This window comes from Leucoraja erinacea, chromosome 8 (genome assembly GCF_028641065.1).
Source record: "Leucoraja erinacea ecotype New England chromosome 8, Leri_hhj_1, whole genome shotgun sequence".
In the NCBI taxonomy this organism is placed as follows: domain Eukaryota; kingdom Metazoa; phylum Chordata; class Chondrichthyes; order Rajiformes; family Rajidae; genus Leucoraja; species Leucoraja erinaceus.
The window spans coordinates 36,642,089-36,665,876 of NC_073384.1; the positions used below are offsets into that span (position 1 = coordinate 36,642,089).

Below are 23,788 nucleotides of genomic sequence, written 5' to 3' on the forward strand. Positions count from 1 at the left end.
GCAGTTCCAGCTAGCCCATTTTGTCTTCTCTAGCTTTAGGTTTAAGTTTACTATTGTTGCATGTACAGTGATACAATGAAAAGCTTTGTTTTGCATGCTATCCAAACATCAGAAAATAGCATACATAGATAGATACAATAAAGCCTAACTCAAGTACATTAGAATCACAGTAAAATTATTTGCTAGCATACCCAAGGTATGTGAATAGGTACCCATGGTTTGAGATTCAGCCCATCACAACAGTGTATTCTGCAAACCTGTAGATGGAGTAAAATTTGGCTGTACTGTCGTGAGCTTAAAAGGAGCATAGTGGGGGAATGAGAATGATTTCTTGCAGGGCATGGGATTGATTAAATTTGATTGAAAGCTGCAGCATGGAAACAGGTCCTTTGGCCTACTGAGTCCACATTGACCATTGATCAGAGGTAGACACAAAATGCTGGAGTAACTCAGCGGGACAGGCAGCATCTTTGGAGAGAAAGAATGGGTGACGTTTCGGGTCGAGACCCTTCAGACTGATGTCAACGGAGTGGGCGGGACAGAGATAAATTGTAATCGGAGACAGTAAGACTGATGGGAGAACTGGGAAGGGGAGGGGATGGAGAGAGAGAGAGGGAAAGCAATGGCTATTTGAAATTAGAGAAGTCAATGTTCATACTGCTGGGGTGTAAGCTACCCAAGCAAAATATGAGGTGCTGTTCCTCCAATTTGCGCTGGGCCTCACTCTGGCAATGGAGGAGGCCCAGGACAGGAAGGTCAGATTGGGAATGGGAGGGGGAGTTAAAGTGCTGAACAACCGGGAGATCAGGCAGGTTAAGGCGGACTGCGTGGAGGTGTTCAGCGAAATGATCGCCAAGCCTGCGCTTGGTCTCGCTGATGTACAGGAGTTGACACCTGGAACATCGGATACAGTAGATGAGGTTGGAGGAGGTGCAAGTGAACCTCTACCTCGCCTGAAAAGACTCGTGGTCCTTGGATGGAGTCGAGGGGGGAGATAAAGGGACAGGTGTTGCATCTCCTGTGGTATCGGGGGAAAGTACCTGGGGAGGGGGTGGTTTGGGTGGGAAGGGACGTTGACCAGGGAGCAGCAGAGAGAACAGTCTCTGCGGAAAGCAGAAAGGGGTGGAGATGGGAAGATGTGGCCAGTGGTGGGATCCCATTGGAGGTAGCAAACGTGTTGGAGTATTGTATGCTGTATGCAATGGCTGATGCGGTGGAAGGTGAGGACAAGTGGGACTCTGTCCTTGTTGCGAATGGAGCAAGAGCAGAGGGGAGCATATCGAGGGGACCCTCATCTATAATCATTGACCATTTATAATCATCTATAATCTATGACCATTGATCATGCGTTCACACTATTTCTTTGTTATCCCACGTCCACATCCACTCCCTACACATGGGGCAATTTACAGAGGCCATTAACCTACAAACCTCTGCGTCTTTGGGAGGAAATTGAAGGAAGCCCATGTGGTCACCGGGAAAAGGTGCAAACTCCACACAGACAGTACCCAAGGTCAGGAGTGAACCCAGGTCTCTGGTGCTGTAACGCAGCAGCTCTACCAGCTGCACCACTGTGCTGCCCTAGATGGATAAAGTGAGCTGAGTAGACTTGAGAAGATGTTCATTGTAAAAACAAACTCATCCAGTGTGTTAGAACATAGAACAGTGAAGAGAGTTATTATGTAGGAGGTGTTGTCACCTATCCTCGCTGCTTGAGGTCTGTCAGTCAGAAAGCCATGGATCCAGTGGCAAAGGGGGGAGCTGATTCCTGTGTCCAGGTCTAGGATGGGATTATGGTGTTGAAGGCAGAGCTATAGTTGATGAATGGGAATCTAATGTAGGAGTCCTTGTTATCTAGGTGTTCCAGAGATGAGTGTAGGGCCAGGGAGATGGTGTCTGATGTGGAACTGTTGCGATGGTAAGCAAACTGCCGTGGATCAAAACTGGCTGGGAGGCTGGAGTTAATGTCACCAATCTCTGGAAGCACATTGTGATGGTGGATGTCAGATGGTTCTGTGAAAAGGTTGAGAAATCTTGATCTTTGACTTGAAAGGTTAACCCTTTTTCCTCTGTCCATAGATGCTGCCCGGCCTGGTGAATGCTTCCATCATTTACTGCTTTTATTAAAAAGTAGCCGTTAAGATGCTGTTGAAATTCTTGTGTGTATGGACATGTAGGATGTGTTTGGTTTCTAGACAAGAGTCCTAAACTCTAAGACCAACAAAGAGAATGCTTTCATAATATCTTCTGTATTTCATGTGTTTTTTTTGCTGACTTCACCAGGTTCCCATATGTTTTTTAATCCTGTCTGCTCTCTTCAGTTTGGAAATCCTTACCATGAAACAGTGGGCAAGAAAAGAAAAATTGAGCCTGCATTGTCACAGACGGATGGTCTTGGTACGCAAGCGGAAAGCAATTGTGAAAGTATTATTCTAAAGTGCCGAAGTATACGGATCGGGACCTATCGCATGACAGTATTGGAACCTGTTATTGTGAGTGATGTAGGCAGGGGGAAAACCTTAATGTTTTCAACCTTTTTTTTCAGCATAGTTCACAACACGCGAGGATTATGTGTGTCATGTATTCGTGTGAATGAAGCGTGTTGGTGGGCGGGCAGTGTGTAAGGCAAGCAAGATGGATAACAATACCATGGGACAAACTGGAGTCATACATAAACAACTAGACTACGTGGGACCCGTTGGGTCCCAGCATCACACGGGAGGGCTGGTCACCAAAGCAATATTCCACCTCTCCACCCAATTCCAATAGGGCTCAGTTGGACAGTGGGGGGGGGCTTCATTAATGTTGAGCGTTCTGATAAAGTCGCATGTTAAAAACTGCAAGTTGTTAGAGAGCCCGAAGCAAGAGGTGGGCAGAAGCAGTGATAAGAGGTGTGGCAGTTCACAACATGCGAGGATTATGGGAGCAGTGATAGCCCGAAGCGATTTGGGACAAATTTACTTTGGTCCCAGCATCACACGGGAGGGCTGGTCACCAAAGCAATATTCCACCTCTCCACCAATTCCAATATGGCTCACCAGTGGGGGGGGGCTGTCTGTTGCGCTAGTATGGGTGTTGCGGGCCGAACGTACTGGTCTCCAGAGGGCTAGTGTAGACATCGTGGGCCGAATGGATTCTTGGGCTGGCATCCAACTGTTGCAACAATTTTAAAAGCTAAGCCAAGGCAAACAATTGGGCTGCAGCCACCTGACAAGCAAAATTCATTTTGTGAACACAAACCTTTTAAAAAGGCGAGGCAAACAATTGGGCTGCAGCCACTTTACAGCCGCAACGAGGGGACTCACCGTGGAGTAGACGTGCGTTCAGTGTTATTCGCAGCTCAGAGAGCCGTGACCCTCTCGCTTCCTGGGTCTGGCAGAGACTGAGTGAGGCACTACACTTCTGGATTTTATAGTCCCTCCCCCTGCCGCCAGCGGGGCAGCAGAGAGAATGGGGATTTTTTTTTAAACATTAATATCTCTCTGATTTTTCATCAATGGGAAAAATCCTCTGGTCCCGGAAGGCGGAGGGGGGCTCTGAGCGAGGTGGCCAAAAATGACGGTCATTGGTGGCGGCGTTCTCTCGGAAATCGCAGCACAGTGGGCCAAAAGCGGTCAAGATCAGACTTTTAGTAATATATAAGAAGATAAAGAATAGGACTCGAGAATAGATAATTCACCACTGCCATGTGCATGAGCATATCGAATGGAGCCCTCCACTGAAATGGAGGCATTAGGGAGAAACATTTGGTTCAATTTGAACTTTAGACTTAGAGCAGGACGTTTTTATTACATTTTAGCTCTGATTCCGATCGCAACTTAAAAAGGCTTCGTATTGCAAGCGTGAAACTGTGAAGCCACACTATGTGTGCTGGAGTACTTTCTAATAATCGTAACGAAGAACAATTTAGGGATATCAAGGCCCAATTACGAACCCTGCAGAACAAAAGACCACCACCAACACTAATTGGAAGATGTAATATATCTTTGACAAACTTTCTGGAAACGTCATCCATACTTGGCGACGTGTTTTGCCAAACCTCGTCCAAGATTAAAGGATAAAATAGATATATCACAAACTCATTAGGTTTAAGCCTGGTCTTGTCTAACCAGATGGCTAATTGCACTGGGCTCTCGCTAAATCTTCCGATCCGGTCAATCCTCGCACCCAGATATTCTTCAAAAGATCCCGCTCTATGAACGCTAATACTGCCTGCCCGCTGAGTTAAAGAGTTCCCACGGTAGACTCACGATATACTAAGGTAAACGCACGGGCCACTACGTTCTTACAACGAGTTAAAATGTTTCAATTCTTAACCACAAGAGTAAATTTGACTCGTGGAAAACTTTAAACATGTTTAATTTTTTTCAAGAGTTGACAAGTTTCACGGGTACCTGCTGTAAGCGCCACGAGTCTCTAAGTTGTGTCCACGAGTTCTGACGTTACAGCTCCGTTAATCGTACGTTGTTACCACAAGTTTTAACTCGGGGTACCTCGTGTGTCAACTCGCACTGTGAGACAGGGGTTTTACGTGTACCGAGGCTTTGGAGGCTTACTGAGTGAAAACGTTACGTTGCATGCTATCCAGTCAAAGAAAAGGTTATCAAGCCATCCACAGTGCCCGGATTAAGTGTACAACATTTAGTAAAGTATAACATTGAAGTCCAGATATAGTTCAGAGGTCTCCATTGAAGTGTATAGGAGGTCAGGACCACACGCTAGCTGGTATGAGGACGATTCAGTTGTCTGATAACAGCTGAAAAGAAACTGTCTCTGAATCTGGAAGTAGTTTAGATTAGTTTATTATTGTCACATTTACCAAGATACAGTGAAAAGCATTTTCAAACTTCTGTACATCTTGCCTGATGGGAGAAGTGAGAAAAGGGAGTGGTCGTGGTGAGACTCGTTCATGATTATGCTGGTGGCCTTGGCTGAGACAGTATGAAGTGCAGATGGAGTCAATGGAAGGGCAGGTTGGTTTGTGGATGACGTGGGCTATGTCTACAGCTCTCTGCAATTTCCTGCGGTCTTGGATGGAGGTGTTTACGAGCACCTAAAGTGGGTAAGAAGGAACTACAGATGCTGGTTTACACCGAAAATAAACACAACATGCTGGAGTAACTTAGCGGGTCAGGCAGTATCGCTGGAAAAGGAATAGGTGATGTTTCGGGTCTGATAAAGGGTCTCGACCCGAAACGTCACCTATTCCTTTTCCCGCAGAGATGCTGCCTGACCCGCAGAGTTACACCGGCCTTAAGCACCTAAAGTGGGCTGGTTTCCATAATTAGATGGGCTACAGAGTTCAGTAGCTCCGAGATAAATAACTGTAATCCCATTAAGCTGCGAACTGCAGCATGAACAAAGTAGTAATGCCTAAATAAAGGCGAGGTGACAGACCCTACTAAATTCAATATTGATTGCTTTGTGTTTTGCTTCATTTGAAGAAAAAACAAATTCCACTGCTTTTATTAAACTGTGATTACATCATGAATAAATTGTGGTTTTTAGCTATGTAAACCTTCCTTTCTTGCTTTATGACAATCTGTTCATAGATTGATTTGCACTTAAAACAGATTATTCTTCTTTCAGTTCAGCCTCGACTTCATCAAGGTCAGTATGGGAGGTAAGTCCATCTCAAATCATTATTTCTAAAATTGCCAATCAGTGGTCCACATAAATAGATTTTAAAATGTGCATAAACAAAGAACAAAGAGCGTATTGTTTGTAAGTGTGCAAAAAAGCTGTTTAAAAGCAGTCCACCAGAAAAATGGTAGCTACATTTTTGAGAGCTTTTCAATTCACCATCTTTCCTCATTACATAAAGCTACAGTGAAAGAAACCTGCATTTGGTGTACTCAGTCCAAACCTGATCTTTAGACTTTAGAGATGCAGTGCGGAAACAGGCCCTTCGGCCCACTGAGTCCATGCCGACCGGCAAACATGTTCATCCCATTCGCGTCTAGTATTCAGTCTTTTGGCTGGTAAACAATTATAATTGTATCTTTTTTGCTTGCAAAGTGAACATTGAAATAATTTATGGCAAAGGTAAAAGAGCGGAAGTATTCCTAGCTGAATCACGATATGCTTGTGTGTTCAAACTCTACACATTTATCTTCCAATTGGATGAAGTAGGGGAATTGGAGAAGATCCAGAGGACAAGAGGTGGATTTTAAATTCCTTAGCTTGCAATAGTTTACTTAAATGACAAAATCGATGGCCCCAACACTGCCTAAACTTATCCAATCTATACTCCGATTTGTGGTTTCTAATTCTTGGAACTAATTTTGGAAGTTAAATGAATGATTAAAGATTAGGTAGGTTGAGGCGGACTGTTAGGCGGGATCACGCTGTGGAACAAGCGAGGGAAAAAGTTTATTGATTAGAAGGGCATCTAATTTACGGGGAGAAGGCAGGAGAATGGGGGTGAGAGGGGAAAAATGGATCAGCCGCGATTGAATGGTGGAGCATACTCAATGGTCCAAATGGCCTAATTTTGCTCCCATGTCTTATGGTAACGTCTACCGAAATACATTGAGAAGCTTTGTTTTGCATGTTATCAAAACAGATTGGATAATACCATACATAAATACAATCGTCAAACTCGTATAGATAGAGCAAAGAGAATAGAATGTAATGCCTTTTCTATCTGTCCCTTTTGCAGTGCCTCAGGAATCATCCCAAGAAATTGTTTTAGAAGCTTCAGATTTCACTAAGTGTGAATGGTGCAACGCACATGTATTGCCAGTGCTTTTCTTGCAATTAACAACGGTTGCCTGCCACAGACTTCGGTCGTCTCTCAATATGAGCAAAGAGAATAACTGGTTTGATTCTGAAGCATCCAGTAAGTGCAAACAGCTGTATTGGGCTTGTTAAAATGACAAGCCTGTAGCAGGTTTACGTAACAACTCTATAGAAATAATAGCTCTGTTCTCCTCTAAGTGGCTATTTGATTCTCTTTGTATGATGCTATACTGTATTGCAAATATTCCTTTTGCCCTTTGCTGGGTTGAGTTTGGTAGCAATTCATCAGAATAATTTTTCAACCCTGATATCTTTCAAGTATTCATTGCCTCTGTTTGGTGCAGCACAGTTTTAAAATGTTTATCCCGGTCGTGTACATCCATGGCCACCTCCATCCCCAGCTCTCTACTCCCATTCTTGAAGATTATTGTTCTTTTGACTTTACTCACCTGTTATAATCCAAAAAATGTTGCTACAAGGTTTAAAGGAATATGGGCCAAACATGGGCAGGTGGGACTAGTGTACATGGGGCATCTTGGTCGCCGTGGGCAAGTTGGGCCAGAGGGCCTGTTTTCTATACTGTATGACTTCTTCCCACCATGTCAAGTTGTTATTTTATACAGAGGGTGGTGGGTGCTTGGAACGCACTGCCATGGGTGGTGGTGGAAGCAGATACTATATTTAAGGGGCTTTTAGATAGTCACATGGGTATGGAAAGATATGGATCGCATGCAGGTAGAGGAGACAAGCTCAACAACATCATGTTTGGCATAAACATCCAGTTGCTTTCCTCAGCCACGATTTGATGCACACTAGTCTGACTTAACCAACTGGCCCATAGTACTAACTTTTCATGTATCTAGAAGCAATCTCGTTGAAAAGCCTTCATTAAATCAGAGTACTGATGTAATTATAAAGAACTTCTTTGAAGTAGGTACTTTACAGGCAGAAGACACACAGTGTTGGAGTCTTAGTGATACAGTGTGGAAACAAGCCCCTTGGCCCAACATGCCCGTGCCGACCGACATGCCCCATCACCACGTCCCACCTATCTGTGTTTGGCCCTAAACCTATCCTATTCATGTACCTGTATTTCTTAAATGTTGCCATAGTATCTCAACTACCTCCTCCTGTAGCTCGTACCATACACTTCGAGTTTTTTTTAAAAGTTACCCCTCTGGTTCCTATTAAATCTTTTTCCCCCCTCACCATAAATCTATACCATCTGATTCTCGATTCCCCTACTCTGAGCAAGTGTTTGTGCGTTTACCAGATCTATTCCTCTCTTGATTCTACTCACCTAAGATCACCCCATCATCCCCCTGTGCTCCAAGGAATAAAGCCCTAGCCTGCTCAACCACTCCCATGAGGTCACGTCTTATACATGACCTTCCAACTTCTGTACTCATACTTTGACTGATGAAGGCCAATGTGCCAAAAGCCTTCTTGATCACCCTATTTAACCGTAATTCGATCCGTCCCGAAAGGTCACCTTTTCATGTTCTCCGCTGCCTGACCCTCTGATTACTCCAGCACTTTGTATACTCTATTGTAAACCATCATTTGCAATTCCTTGTTTCTATATAGGTTGAATGGTTTTGTCGGTTGTATTTTTCAGCTACTGATGAACGGTACATTGCTTTGATTTTTGAGTCACTTCTGGATCATCGCGCAGCTGCTATTTTTGAAAGAATTTTAACTGAAGTTGGCAAAAAGAACAATATATCAAACTTTTTTGACTCCATCCCATTTGTCGAAGCGAACAACAGAGTTCTTATGTTTACACTGAACCTAGAAGAACACAAGAGCAATCTGTTACTCAAGGATGGCAGGGTAAGCGTATTGCAGTGTTACTGGCTGCTTCAGCCTGGTGTAGCAGGTAGGAGGAGGAGGAGGTGTGAATTGATAAACACTGAATTCTTATTTATCTGGGTAAATAGGTTGGTATTTGGCACAAATGAACTGACTGGCTTCATTAGTCAGGGGCAGCACAGTGGGCCGTGGTAGAATTGCTGCCTTAAAGCTCCGGTGACCCGGGTTCGATCCCGAGTACAGGTGTTGTCTGTACAGAGTTTGTACGTTCTCCCTGTGAACACGTGGGTCTTCTCCAGGTGCTGCGGTTTCCTACGGTCTCCTCCCACACTCCAAAGATGTACAGGTTTGTAGGTTAGTTTGTAGGTTAATTGGCTTCTGTAAATATTGTAACTTGCCCCTAATGTGTAGGACAGTGCTAATAAACGGGGTGATTGTTAGTCGGCGCGAACTCAGTGGGCCGAAGGGCCTGTTTCCACATTGTATCCCAAGTCTGAAGTCTCCTGGGGAAAATTAAACAAAAAAAATAGTTAGGTTTCTAAAAATGGATGCCAACATGAAAAGTAAGAACACAAAGTTCTGGAGTAACTTAGCGGGTCAGGCAGCATCTTTGGAGAACATGGATGTGAAGATTTGGGTCAGGGCCCTTCTTCTGTCTTGACCCAAAACGTCACCTATTCCTGTTCTCCAGAGTTACTCCAGCACTTTGTGCCCTTCTTTGTAAACCAGCAGTTGCAGTTCCTTGTCTTGCCTTGTATATCAACTTGTACATCATACTGTTTGGATGGTGAAATTTTGCATACATCTCTTCTGCTCCTTAAAAATACTGAATGCATAGGAACCAGCAGATTTAATATTATCAATAAGATTTAAAAAAAAAAATTTAAAGCACAAAATGCAAGAATAACTCAGCGGGTCAGGCAACATTCTCCCAATCCGAAGCATCGCCTAGCCAAGTTCTCCAGAGATGCTGCTGACTCTAGCATTTGTGTGTTTTTTTGTAAACCAACATCTAGATTTAATATCAAGCTATTGTAAATAATCAGCACAAAATTGTAATTTGCAGTCAGTTTTTTTATTTGCATAAAAGAAAAGCACCAAGCTCTCCCAAGGGTCCCATGCTGACATCTCCATTTTGGTTTATAAGTAGTAAATTTGAGCTTTGGGGAGGGGGAGTAAATAACCATTCTGCCTTGAAAACTGAGTAGAGAAGATCTCTTGCTCTTGGTTGAACGAGCGATCGCGACCTATTATACCTGGGACTCAGGAACAAAATTGCTGGAAACATTCATTAGGTCAGGCAGCATCTGTGGATAAAGAACATCTCAACTTTATCCAAAACCTGAAATGCGGTATCTGTTTCTCTCTCCACAGTTGCTGCTTGAACTGCTGACTTTCTGCCATTTTACGTTTCCGATTTTCAGCGCCTACAGTTTGTTTTGCTCTACTGTATGGAAGTATCTTAATTGAAAGAATGACTACCATAGCAGTTTATATATTTCTCTTCCCTTTTTCTTTCCCTTCTCTGCCTAATCTATGTTGTAATTTTAATTTTCCAGAATCCCTCCAAATACTCTTTGCGGAAAACCAACCATTCTGGTGTCGATAGTTTGGGATCAGTCCATTCTTCCTTTATGGGTCCCATTGAAAAGTAAGTGTAACATTAACAAAGTAATAACGTGTGCATTGTAGATTGACTGTGTGAACCAAACATATAGTTAAAATTAGTTGCATCCAGCTTGTCACTTAGAAATTGGTGTGGGCTCAGGTACAACGTGCAAACTCCCGATCCAGTGCCTGAGGCTAGGATTGAACCTGGTTCTCTGGCGGCGTGAGACAGCAACTCTGCCAGCTGTCCAACTGAATGCCATGCTTGAAGTCTTTCCTCCCTCTTCCCTCTCAGGTGAATTGCTGAAGCTTCTGGTGCACAGGTGACTTGAAGGACTCGTATCCTACTGCTGAGACTATCCATTTCTCCCTCCTCCCCTCACAGATGGTGCCTGTCGCTCTCAGTTCCTCAAGCAGATTGTTAGTTGCTCAAGATTCCAGCATCTGCAATCTCTTGTGTTTCTCCCACTACTTCTGTATTTTGAACTCTTGCCCAGAGTAAGGGAATCTTGAATCAGACAACATAGGTTTAAGGTGAGGGGGCAAAGATTTAATAGGAACCTGAGGGATGGCTTTTCACATAAAGGGTGGTAGGTTATAGAACGAGCTGCCGGAGGAGGTAGTTGAGGCAGCTACTATCGCAATGTTTAAGAAATATTTAAACGGGTACATGGATAAGATGGGTTTCGAGGGATAAACCCAAACACAGGCAGGTGGGACCAGTGTAGATGGAACATGTTGGTCAGCATGGGCAAGTTGGACCAAAGGGCCTGTTTCCACTCAGTATGACTTTATAAGCGCTTAATTCTTTGTGTTAATAATTTTAATGTGCATTTAAGTATTTCATGGGCAAAAATTGAGAAATTACTTCAGTATTTCTTCAAGGACAATTCTAAATATAGCTCCCATTTTTGTCACTAGGCTGATAGTTTATCCTCCTCCCCCAGCCAAGGGCGGCATATCTGTGACGAATGAAGATCTTTACTGCCTGAGAGAGGGTGAATTCTTGAACGATGTTATTATAGATTTTTATTTAAAGTAAGTAAATTTGTTTTCTTTGATTTTATTTGTTTGCAAGAACCAACACGGAGAAAGTATCATTACTAATTTAAAGAGGGAGATTGTTCACCGAGTCAGCAACAGGCTTGTTGGTCAACGATGGGTGAAGTGGTGAAGTCATTTTGTGGAAAACCACAAAAATCTACAGTGACAGCCTATTGAGAGAAAAATATCCAAGTGATCGATGCATTGCCACTTTTCATTTCACTGCACATCTCGTATGTGTATATGACGAATAAACTTGACTTGACTTGATAAGGCAGTGCAATCCTGCTGAGAAACGGCCTTGGTTTCTTTGTCAATGCTGTGTGAAATTGGAAATGGTTCTCCTTATTGTAGTTTGTTTGAACGTGGAGAATGATTTGGCGGTGTCCCACTGGTCAGCTTTGCTGAGAATCTAATGGACATGTTCATAAGTACTAGTCTATTAAACCATTCAATCCCTGTCACCCTCACTAATCAAAAATCTGTCAATCTGTGCCTTAAAAATATTCAATGACCTGGCCTCCACAGCCATCTGTGGCAATGAATTCCACAGATTCACCATCCTCTGACTAAAGAACTTCCTCCTCATCCCCTTTCTAAAGGTGCGTCCTTTTATTCTGAGGTTATGGCCTCTGGTCCTAGACACTCGCACTAGTGAAAACATCCTCTCCACATTCACTCTATCCAGGCATTTCACTATTTGGCAACAGTAGAATTAGATGCAACCTGAAAGTTACAGCCTGCTGCCCTCTGCCGTACAGCTTGCAAAGACTGATCGCGGCACTGCAAAAATTAGTTGATACACCTCAGTAGGCAAGAAGCTATATCGCACAATTTGAAAAAAGTAGTTAACTTATACAAACATTCCCCTTTGTTCACTCCCCTGTATACATTCATAACACTGGACTGTAAGCTGCCCAAGCGAAATATGAGATGCTGTTCCTCCAATTTGCGTTTAGTCTCACTCTGGCAATGGAGGACAGAAAAATCTGTGCAGGAATGGGAAGGACAATTAAAGTGTCCAGCAACTGGGAGATCAAGTTGGTTCACGCAGACTGAGCATAGGTGTTCTGAGAAACGATCGCCCAGTCTGCGTTTGGTCTCGCCGATGTATAAGAGTCCACATCTTGAACCACGGATACAAAAGATGAGGTTGGAGGAGGTGCAAGTGAACCTCTGCCTCACCTGAAAGGACTGTCAGGGTCCCTGGTGTGGAGGGGAGAAATAGGTGGGAGTCCAGATAGGGGGCAGGAAAAGAGGGGGGAAGGTGGGGCACTTTTCATCGGAAAAAAAAAAAATGTTTAACGTGTGCATTTCTCATCTGACCCTGCAGGTATTTAGTTCTTGAAAAGATCAAGCAGCAGGATGCAGATAGAATACACATTTTCAGCTCCTTTTTTTACAAACGGCTGAATCAACGAGAACGGCGTAATGTTCCAGAATCCGTCACTCTATCGTAAGCTATGTCATGCTTTCTGTAGAAAACCAAATGCAACAATGTGTGGGAGGGGGAAAAGTGTTTTGTGGAATAATCTGGAGCTCACTCAGGATATTCCTTTTCTAAATGAATAGAACAAAATAAGAGGCGCAAAACGTTGGAGTAACTCTGGAGAACATGGACAGGGAACGTTTCGGGTCAGGGCCCTTCTTCAGCCTCCAGGGATACCGCTTGTTCTCCAGAGATGCCACCTGACCTGCTGAGTTACTCCAGCATTTTGTCTCCTTTTGCTCTATTGATTTGGCAAAAAGGGGGAAATCTTGCTCCACTTCTCCTCCATCTCCCTCCCCCAACGCAGGTGATCGCTGATCCGCATGGACTCAGTGGGCCAAAGGGCCAGTTTCCACGCTGTATTACTAAATTATAAGGTCATAAGTGAGAGGAGCAGAATTAAGTCATTCGGCCCATCAAGTCTACTCCGTCATTCAATCGTGGCTGATCTATCTCTCCCTCCAAACCCCATTCTCCTGCCTTCTCCCCATAACCCCAGACACCCGTACTAATCATGACTCATCACTATTTCCAAGCCCAGTCACGAATGGCGAGAGCTCCCCCTTCAGTGCCCAGCCTGCAACTTCCTACCCATTTATTTTTTATCGACTCAATATCGCAAGACAGTATGTACAGCATCCCATTTCTCTAAGTAAAGCCTTAAAATGGCTTTTGGAATAAAATGTAAGTTTCTTCATCTGTCATTCGTGATAAGATGCTACAACCAAGGAGTAAATTTCGGACAACCCTTCCACCAGGAGCCCTGCGAATATGTTGGGAACAAGTTGGGGAAATGTGTGCATGCTCTTAGGTTTTCCAATCGTGAGCGTCAAGTTCAGTAAATGTAATATCTGCAGAAATTGAAAGGTTATGAAAAATTCCAGCGTGATCTTGATCAGTTGGGCAAGTGCGCTGAGGGATGGAAAATGGAGTTTAATGCACATACATACGAGGTGTTGCATTTTGGGAAGTTAAACCAGGGCAGGAGCTTCACAGTGAATGGCGAGGCTCTGGGGAGTGTTGTCGAGCAGAAGGATCGAGGATTATGGGTACATAGTTCCTTGAAAGTGGCGCCACAGGTAGATAGGGTGGTCAAGAAGGCTGTCGGCACATTGACCTTTATAGAAACATAGAAAATAGGTGCAGGAGTAGGCCATTCGGCCCTTCGAGCCTGCACCGCCATTCAATATGATCATGGATGATCATCAAAGTCAGTATCCTGTACCCGCCTTCTCTCCATACCCCCTGATCCCTTTAGCCACAAGCCACATCTAACTCCCTCTTAAATATAGCCAATGAACTGGCCTCAGCTAACTTCTGTGGCAGGGAGTTCCAGCGATTCACCACTCTCTGTGTGAAAAATGATTTTCTCATCTCGGTCCTAAAGGATTTCCCCTTTATCCTTAAACTGTGAACCCTTGTCCTGGACTTCCCCAACATCGGGAACAATCTATCAGGCAGGGTATTGAGTATCGAAGCTTGGGATGTTAAATTACAGTTATGCAAGATGGTGGGGAGGCCACGTTTGGAGTATTGTATTTAGTTTTGGTCACCCTGCTATACAAAATAAGTTGTTCTGCTGGAAAAAGTGCAGAGAAGATTTGCAAGGATGTTGCCAGAATTCGAGGGCCTGAGCTATAGGGAGGGGTTGGGCAGGCTAGGACTATTCCTTGGAACACAGGAGGATGAGGGGTGATCTTCTCGAGGTGTATTAGATAATGAGGGGAATAGATTGGGTAAATGCACAGTCTTTTACCCAGGGTAGGGGAATCAAGAACCAGAGGATGTAGATTTAAGGTGAGAAGAAATAATTAATAGGAACCTGAGGCAACTTTTTCACAGAGGTGGGTGTATGGAACAAGCTGATTGAGGAGGTAGTTGAGGCAGGTACTATAACAATATTTGAAAGTCGTTTGGACAGGTACATGGATAGAAACATAGAAAATAGGTGCAGGAGTAGGCCATTCGGCCCTTCGAGCCTGCACCGCCATTCAATATGATCATGGCTGATCATCCAACTCGGTATCCTGTACCTGCCTTCTCTCCATACCCCCTGATCCATTTAGCCACAAGGGCCGCATCTAACTCCCTCTTAAATATAGGCAATGAACTGGCCTCAACTACCTTCTGTAGCAGAGAATTCCAGAGATTCACCACTGTGTGAAAAATGACTTTCTCCTCTCGGTCCTAAAGGATTTCCCCTTTATCCTTAAACTGTGACCCCTTGTCCTGGACTTCCTCAACATCGGGAACAATCTTCCTGCATCTAGCCTGTCCAACCCCTTAAGAATTTTGTAAGTTTCTATAAGATCACCCCCTTAATCTTCTAAAGATAGGATAGGTTTCGAGGGATATGGGGCAAATGCGTGCAGATGGAACTAGTGTAGATGGGGCATCTTGGTCGGTGTGGACAAATTGGGCCGAAGGGCCTCTTTCCGTGCTTTATGACTGAATGTACAAATCTTATTAAAAGAGAGCCAATCTTTTGGAGCAGAAGACCATGTGAAATTTTGTCCTGTCCTGTTCATAAGTTATAGTAGCAGAATTAGGCCATTCAGCCTGCCGAGTCTACTCCCCCTTTCAATCATGGCTGGTCTATCTTTCCCTCTCAACCCCATTCTCCTGCCTTCTCTATTGGGTGGAGTTTACCCAGAGATTGCAGTGTGCATTTCAGGCCAGGATGGTCTGATTCAGTGCGCTGTGGCCCTTAATCAGATCATCTAATCATGTTTCTCAGCCTGCACAATATCAGGGGAGATGGTCAGAAAGCACCTGTGGGAATCGGTGTTGTAGAGAATTGGCTTTGCTACATGTTTCTGGAACTCCTCAGTACTTGCATTGATTAGAGTAGGAGGTTCACAAGGTGCATTAGTTGATGCATTATGCTGTGTGACACCTGTATACTGATTGTACTGAAGACAAACACACAATGTTGGAGTAACTCAGCATGTCCTACAGCATCTCTGGAGACAAGGAATAGGTGACGTTTTGGTTTGGATCCCTTCATCAGACAGTACTCACTATATAATGGATTGTACCCACCAACTTTGTGTGGATGTAGGTTTAATATTATCCATATTATCTTGATGTGAGAGAGGAGTTGATATCTGGAGTAAGACTTGGGTAGTGTCTGATCTCCTTCTCCCGTCTTGCCCAGCAGTGCTGGCTGAGTGGGGTTGGTGCTGCCAGCATTGTTGGGAACAGAACAGCACAAGGGCAGTGGGTGAGCTCCACGGCGAGCTATGCAACGTGGCGCATACACTCCAGGCTCAACTGGGCAGTACAGTGGTGAAGCGGAACAATTGCTACCTCACAGCCCCAGAGACCTGGTTTGAACCTGACCTCAGGTTCTGTTTGGGCAGAATTTGCACGTTATCCCTGTGACCATTGGATCCGATTTCCCTCCGCACCCCAAAGATGTGCAGGTTTGTAGGATAATTGACTTCTGTAAATTGCCCCGAGTTTGTAGGACAGAAATAGTGTACGGGTGATCACTGGTTGGCGTAAGTGGACCAAGTCCGCACTGACCAGCAACACCCGCATGTTAACACTATCCTACACACACGAGGGACAATTTACACAAACACCAAGCCAATTAACCTGCAAACCTGTACGTCTTTGTAGTGTGGGAGGAAATTGAAGATGTTGGAGAAAACCCACACGGTCACGGGGAGAACGTGCAAACTCCGTATAGACAGCACCCATAGACGAGATCGAACCGGGGTCTCCGGCGCTACAAGCACTGTAAGGCAGTAACTCCTTACCGCTGCTCCACTGTGACTGCCCTTAAGGTTGGACAGTCAAGGTAGAAATAGCCAGCAATGGCCACAACCCCTAAACAAATTACTGATCTACCACTTTTGAGTTATACAGCGTGGAAACAGTGCTTTGATCCAACTTGGCCATATTGACTAAGATGCCCCATCTACACTCGGCCACTCATCTACACTCATCCAACTTGCCTGTTTGGCCCTTATATCTCCATACCTATCATATCCATGTACCTCTCCAAGTGTTTTATAAACATTGTGAAAGTATCTGCCTCCACTAACTCCTCTGGCAGCTCATTCCTACCTTTTGTGTAAAAAAAAAAAGTTGTTCCCCAGGTTCCTATTAAATGTTCCCCCCTCACCAAAGCAATGTCCTCTGGTTCTTGTCCTCTGGTTCTTCATGCCAGTTATTTTAATTGTTTAATTATTTTTTAATCTTAAGAAGATCTTAATTTAGGAAGATCTGCACTGACTTTAGCCTTTGGAGATACAATGCGGAAACAGGCCCTTTGGGCCACCGAGTCCATGCTGACCAGTAATCACCCCATACACTAACATTATCCTACGCACTAGGGACAATTTACAATTTTTACTGAAGCCAATTAACCTACAAACCTGTACGTCTTTGGAGTGTGGGAGGAAACTGGAGCACCCGGAAAAAACCCATGCAGTCCCTGAGAGAAGGTACAATCTCTGTACAGACAGCACCCGTAGTCAGGATCAAACCCGGGCCTCTGGCTCTGTAAGGTAACAGCTCTAGCGCCCTAATTCACTCCACTGTTCATTTGTATACACTGTACACCAGCATATTTCCTCCGCATAGTAACCATGTTGAGTATAGGCATGTTTCGTAACTTTAAATCTTCTCATGTCTTGTCTTTTTTTTTAGATTACCACAGCGTCGTCATGCCAGGGTAAAAACATGGACACGGCATGTAGATCTCTTTCAAAAGGACTTTGTATTTGTTCCAATAAATGAAACGTAAGTATTATAGAGCTATTCATTGTATCTATTTAAGTCACATGGTCTGCAATGGCCTTGAGACGTACCAAAGAAGAGTCAGAGAGCTGTACATCATAGAAATAGGCCTGGGCCAAGTTGGCGTACTGAGCTAGTCCCACCTGCCTGCATTTGGCCCATAGCCCCTTAACCCTTCTTATCCGTGCGTATGTCTGAATGTCTTTTGGAAGTCGTAATTGTATTCCTTTCTATAGCTTCCTTTGGCAGTTCCTTCCAAATAAGGCCTACCCTCTGTCTAATTCCAATGAGACCCTCGGACCATCTTTTGGTTGGACTTTACTGACTTTATCTTGCACAAATTTTTTCACGTTATTCCCTTTATTCTGTATCTGTACACTGTGGACAACTCGATTGTAATCATGAATAGTCTTTCCGCTGACTGGTTAGCAGGCAACAAAAACTATTCACTGTACCTCGGTACATGTCAATAAACTAAACTCTGAAAAGATTGCTGCTGAGGTCCCTCTTAAATCTCTCCCCTCACAAGTCCCTCGTTTAAGAACATGCAAGCGATCGGTGAGGAGGTTGACTTGTCAAAACGAAGGTCACTGGGTGCACGGAAGATACACAAAACTGCTGGAATCTTGAGCAAAACACAAAGTGCTGGAGGGTCTCAGCAGGCCATGAGACGGAAAGATGCAGGCAACGTTTGGGATGGGTCTGAAGAAGGGTCCAAATCCAAACATTGTCTGTCCATTTCCCTCACAGATGCTGCCTGACCTGCTGAGTTCCTCCAACATTTTGTCTTTTTTGTTTTAAACTCACAGGGTGGTCGTTCCATGTTGAAACACTGGCAGATATTTCCTTTGTGTTGACTCAATTACTGTAATCCAAGTGAGATGAATTAATTCACACATCTAGAATGGACATTTAAGACAATAATTAACAACAATGAAAAGACATTTAGACAGGTACACAGATAGGAAAGGTTTAGAGGGATATGGGCCAAACGCCGTGGGACGTGTTGATGGAGCACATTGGTCACAATGGACAAGTTGGGCCGAAGGGCCTGCTTCCGAGCTGTATGACCCTATAATTTAGGAGTTTATTAAGAAAAAGAACATAGAAATTTACAGAAACAGGGCTTTCTGCCCACAATGTCTCTACTGAACATGGTGCTGAGGTAATTAGGGGCACCACAGTGGTAGAGTTGCTGCTTTACAGCACCAGAGGCTCGGGTTCGATCCTGACTACGGGTGCTGTTTGTACGTTGCGGCAACGTGGGTTTTCTCCGGGTGCTCTGGTTTCCTTCCAAATTCCATTGATGTCCAGTTTTGTAGGTAAATTGGCTTCGGTAAAATTGTGAATTGTCCCTGGTGTGTAGGATAGTGCGAGTATATGGGGTGATTGATGGTCGGCGCGGACTCGGTGGGCCAAAGAGCCTGTTTCTGCACTGTATCTCTGAAGTGTAAAGGTAAAGGACAATAAAGGTAATTCTAATTCTAAAGTAAACCGATCTCATCTGCCTCCACATGATCTGTATCCCTCGATTTACTGCATATTAGATAAATACAGTGCCCTCCATAATGTTTTGGGCAAAGACCCATCATTTATTTATTTGCCTCTGTACTCCACAATTTGAGATTTGTAATAGAAAATAATCGCATGTGGTTAAAGTGCACATAGTCAGATTTTATTAAAGCGTATCTTTATGCATTTTGGTTTCACCATGTAGAAATTACAGCTGTGTACATAGTTTCCCCCCCACCCCTATTTCAGGGCACCATAATGTTTGGGACTCATGGCTTCACAGGTGTTTGTAATTGCTCAGGTGTGTTTAAACCTTAATGCAGGTATAAGGGAGCTCTCAGCACCTAGTCTTTCCATCACCTTTGGACACTTTTATTGCTGTTTATCAACACGAGGACCAAAGTTATGCCAATGAAATTCAAAGAAGCCATTATGAGACTGAGAAACAAGAATAAAACTGTTAGAGACATCAGCCAAACCTTATGCTTACCAAAATCAACTGTTTGGAATATCATTAAGAAGAAAGAGAGCACTGGTGAGCTTACTAAGCGCAAAGGGACTGGCAGGCCAAGGAAGAACTCCACAGCTGAAGACAGAAGAATTCTCTCTATTATAAAGAAAAATCCCCAAACACCTGCCCGACAGATCAGAAATACTCTTCAGGAGTCAGGTGTGGATCTGTCAATGACCACTGTCCGCAGAACACTTCATTAACAGAAATACAGAGGCTACACTGCAAGATGCAAACCACTGGTTAGCTGCAAAAATATAGTTTGCCAAGGTCCTTAAAAGAGCAACCACAGTTCTGGAAAAAGGTCGTGGACAGATGAGATGAAGATTAAATTAAATCAGAATGATGGCAAGAGCAATGTATGGAGGAGAGAAGGAACTGCCTATGATCCAAAGCATACCACCTCATCTGTGAAATACGATCGTGGGGATGGTATGGCCTGCACATGTATGGCTGCTAAAGGTACTGGCTCACTTATCTTCATTGATGATACAACTGCTGATGGTAGTAGCATGTTGAATTCAGGATGTGTCTATACACTTTAATCTGCTCAAGTTCAAATAAATGCCTTAAAACACATCTGCTGGCGGTTCATTCTACAGCAAGACAATGATCCCAAACATACATCTAAAGCAACAAAGGAGTTTTTCAAAGCTAAAAAATGGTCAATTCTTGAGTGGCCAAGTGAAACACCTGATCTGAACCCAACTGAGCATATGTTTTATATGCTGAAGAGAAAACTGAAGCGGACTAGCCCCCAAAACAAGCATAAGCTAAAGATGGCTACAATACAGGCCTGGCAGAGCATCACCAGAGAAGACACCCAACAACTGGTGATGTCCATGAATCGCAGTCTTTGCATGTAAAGGATATGCAACAAAATACTAAACAAGACTACTTTCATTTACATGACATTGCTGTGTCCCAAACATTATGGTGCTTTGAAATGGGGGGGTGTATATATAAACACTGCTGTAATTTCTACATGGTGAAATCAAAATGTATAAAAATGGCCTTTTATTAAAATCTGACAATGTGCACTTTAACCACATGTGATTTTCAATCTCAAATTGTGTAGTACAGAGACAAATAAATAAATGATGGGTCTTTGTCGCAAACATTATGGAGGACACTGTACGAGGTCCATTGAGATGTTATCATTTTACATATCTTTACACTAATTCTGCACCTGAGAAGTTCTCAATGAGTTAATCAAGTCTGCATCCATTTGTTTATCCCAGCAGCTTGAACTAGACGTTCTTATTGTCTAGAAATAAATGAGCATTTTACTTTTTGATTCTGTTGCAGGGCTCATTGGTTCTTGGCAGTGATTTGTTTTCCTGGCCTGTGCAAGGAACCAAATGCGAAGTCGCAGGAAAATGAAGGAATGCAGCACTGCAGCTCTGCCCCAGCGGAGAGTGGCAGTAACCCCACTTCATCGCAAGAGGATTCGGAGACTGAGAATTTAGCCACCGATGGGCAGAGAAGAACACCTGACCCCGTCGACAGTGTGCCAGAGCTCTGCACTGGCAGTAACTGTGAGAGTGTGGAGTTTGATAAGCTCCACACAAGGCGATGCTTGTCTGCAGCTAATCAAGTCCTTAGCCACTTGAGTCGGCTGAGCCCCGAGCCAGATGATCACCAAACCTCCAGCCAGAAGAGTGAAAATGGCCTGGAAGTAAAACAGCTAGGTAAAGATCACTCTATAATTGCACTAGTAGGCTGGGGAAAATCTTAAATGAAATTCCATGTCAAAGATTTCTAAATGTTCATGAAACAGCTGAAAGTGAACATGAAGTAAATGTTGTGGATAGACATAAAATGTTGGAGTCACCATGTCAGGCAGCATCTCTGGAGACAATGGATAGATGATGTTTTGGGAACCGTTTATTAACGAGCAATGTCAAAACTTTTTCCCAGGATGGAAATATCAAATATCAAAGAGGACAAGCTTTATAGTGAGTAGGGCAAAGTTTAAAGGAGATGTGCACAGCAGATTTTGTTGTTACAGAGAGTAGTGGGGCACGGAGGCACAGTGTTAGAATTGCTGCCTTGCAGCACCAGGGACCCAGGTTCGATCCTGACGACGGGTGCAATCCAATCCAATTCTGTATGGAGTTTGTATCTTCTCCCTGTGACCTACGTGGGTTTTCTCCAGGTGCTCAGCTTTTCTCCCACACTCCACATATGTACAGGTTTGTAGATTCATTGGCTTTGGGAAAATTGTAAATTATCCTTCGTGTGTTGGATAGTGCTAGTGTATGGGGTGATCGCTGGTCGGCGTGAACTCGGTGGGCCCCAGGGGCCGGTTCCATGTTGTATCTCTAAAGTCTAGTGGAAATCTAGAGAATTTTCAATAGGCACATAGATACGCAGGGACAGGAGGGATATGGATCGCGTGCAGGCAGAGGAGATTAGTTTAACTTGGTGTCATGTTCGGTGTGCTCATTGTGGGTTGAGGAGCCTTTTCCTGCTCTGTACTGTCGTGTGCTTTTTAATACAACTTGGCATCATGTTCAGCACCTGTTCCTGTGCTGCACTGTTCTGTGTTCTATGTTCACGTGAGTCGAGGTTTATTCTTGTGCCAGTTCTGTGCATAATATGAGACTGCAAAATGTAAAGCTGGATGTCTGGGGTCACATTGACCATAAACACTAACAACCATGTACTAACGGGAGCTGGTTTATGTACCTTGACATTACCAGTCACCTGTTTGAAGGTTTAGCCTCTGCATTTATTGATTTGGGCAGAAGATGGCATGACTGGTGACCTGGACATCACAAGGGCAGGATTGCATTGAACTTTTAGGGATCTAGGTACATAGTTTCTTGAAAGTGGCGTCACAGGTAGATAAAGTGGTTAAAAAGTCTTTTGGCACATTGGCCTTCATCAGTCAGAGTATGAGTATAGAAGTTGAGAGGTCATGTTGCAATTATATTTGTGTTGTTCATGAAGCCACATTTAAAGTATTGTGATCAGTTCTGGACACCATGTTACAGGAAAGATGTTGCCAAGCTGCAAGAGGTGTAGAGAAGATTTACGAGGATGTTGCCAGGACACGAGGATCTCAGCTGTAGGGAGAGGTTGAGCAGGCTAGGATTCTATTCCTTGGAGCAAAGGAGGATGAGGGGTGATCTTATAGAGATATACAAAATTATGAGAGGAATAGATTGGGTAAGTTCACAGGGTCTCTTACCCAGAATAGGGGCATCGAGAACAGATTTAAGGTGAGCGGGGGAAGATTTAATAGGAACCTGTGGGGTAACATTTTTACACAAAGGTTGGTGGGTGTGTGGAACAAACTGCCGGAGAAGATGGTTGAGGCAGGCATTATCGCAACATTTAAGAAACATTAGACAGGTACATAGATAGCATAGGTTTAGAGGGATATGGGCCAAACGCAGGCAGGTGGAACTAGTGTAGATGGGACATGTTGGTCGGTGTGGGCAAGTTGGGCTGAAGGGCCTGTTTCCATGCTGTATGACTGAAATTTTCCTCATCGAACAATCCGCGTGGAGGGCCTCCTGGGCAGGACATCCAATGTCCCGGGGCTCCATTTTGGGAAAGGTCTGTTAGTGGATAGGGGACACCTGTGACCACAAATGCACAGGGGCTGGGAGGTGATGCTGGGAGAGTTTATTTCTCTCTGCTCTGTGCGATGGTTGACATCCATATCACTACATTCCCTGCATAACCATATGCTTATATAAAAGCCTCTTGAATGCCCCTATCTTATCTGCTACCACCACCTCCCCTGGCAGCATTTTCCAGGCACACACCACCATCTGTTTAAAAAAAACAAACCCAAATACTTGCCTTGCACATCTGCCTTGAATGTTGCCCCTCTCACCTAAAAGCTATGCCCTGTAATCTTTGACATTTCCATTCTGGGGGGGAAAGGGTTCTGACTGTCCACAACCTTGCATTGCAGTTCAAGGGCAAAATGTTTATTGAAACCGTTTTTTAAGTCTATAGACATGCGATAATTTGTGCTGATTTTAATGTGTTCTGTTGAAGCGTCCGTTGCTTAATTCTCACAAATTGGTGGCTGTGTTTCTGACATCAGGATTAAGACTGCTAATGCATGTTGAATTTTCTGAGCAGATGCCTTAAAGCAAATCAAAGTCAGTTATGCTGACGACGGTGAAGATCCCTTTGACTTTTTGCCAGATCAGGAATACAGTCAGGTGAGATTATAACTTGTCTGAGCCTTTGCATGAGTAAATTATACTTATGACAATGGGGAAATATTAAAAGTATCAAACATTTATGAATTGATGCCAATGTCACCGTGGTAAGAGGCAGCAGTTTTCTAACTGGAT

At 43.9% G+C, this 23,788-nt stretch overlaps 1 protein-coding gene across 4 annotated transcripts in view; it reads left to right on the top strand.

Moving 5' to 3' along the window:
• Nucleotides 1–23,788, top strand: part of senp6a (SUMO specific peptidase 6a) — a 78,410-nt gene that overhangs the window by 47,469 nt on the left and 7,153 nt on the right. For all 4 annotated transcript variants that reach the window (XM_055639470.1, XM_055639469.1, XM_055639472.1 and 1 more), the window contains 10 exons: nt 2,322–2,492; nt 5,590–5,623; nt 6,662–6,841; nt 8,360–8,574; nt 10,113–10,204; nt 11,083–11,199; nt 12,539–12,661; nt 17,354–17,446; nt 20,775–21,157; nt 23,571–23,653. In XM_055639470.1, the coding sequence (XP_055495445.1) occupies nt 2,322–2,492; nt 5,590–5,623; nt 6,662–6,841; nt 8,360–8,574; nt 10,113–10,204; nt 11,083–11,199; nt 12,539–12,661; nt 17,354–17,446; nt 20,775–21,157; nt 23,571–23,653 (1,491 nt within the window). The remainder of the gene's footprint in view (nt 1–2,321; nt 2,493–5,589; nt 5,624–6,661; nt 6,842–8,359; nt 8,575–10,112; nt 10,205–11,082; nt 11,200–12,538; nt 12,662–17,353; nt 17,447–20,774; nt 21,158–23,570; nt 23,654–23,788) is intronic.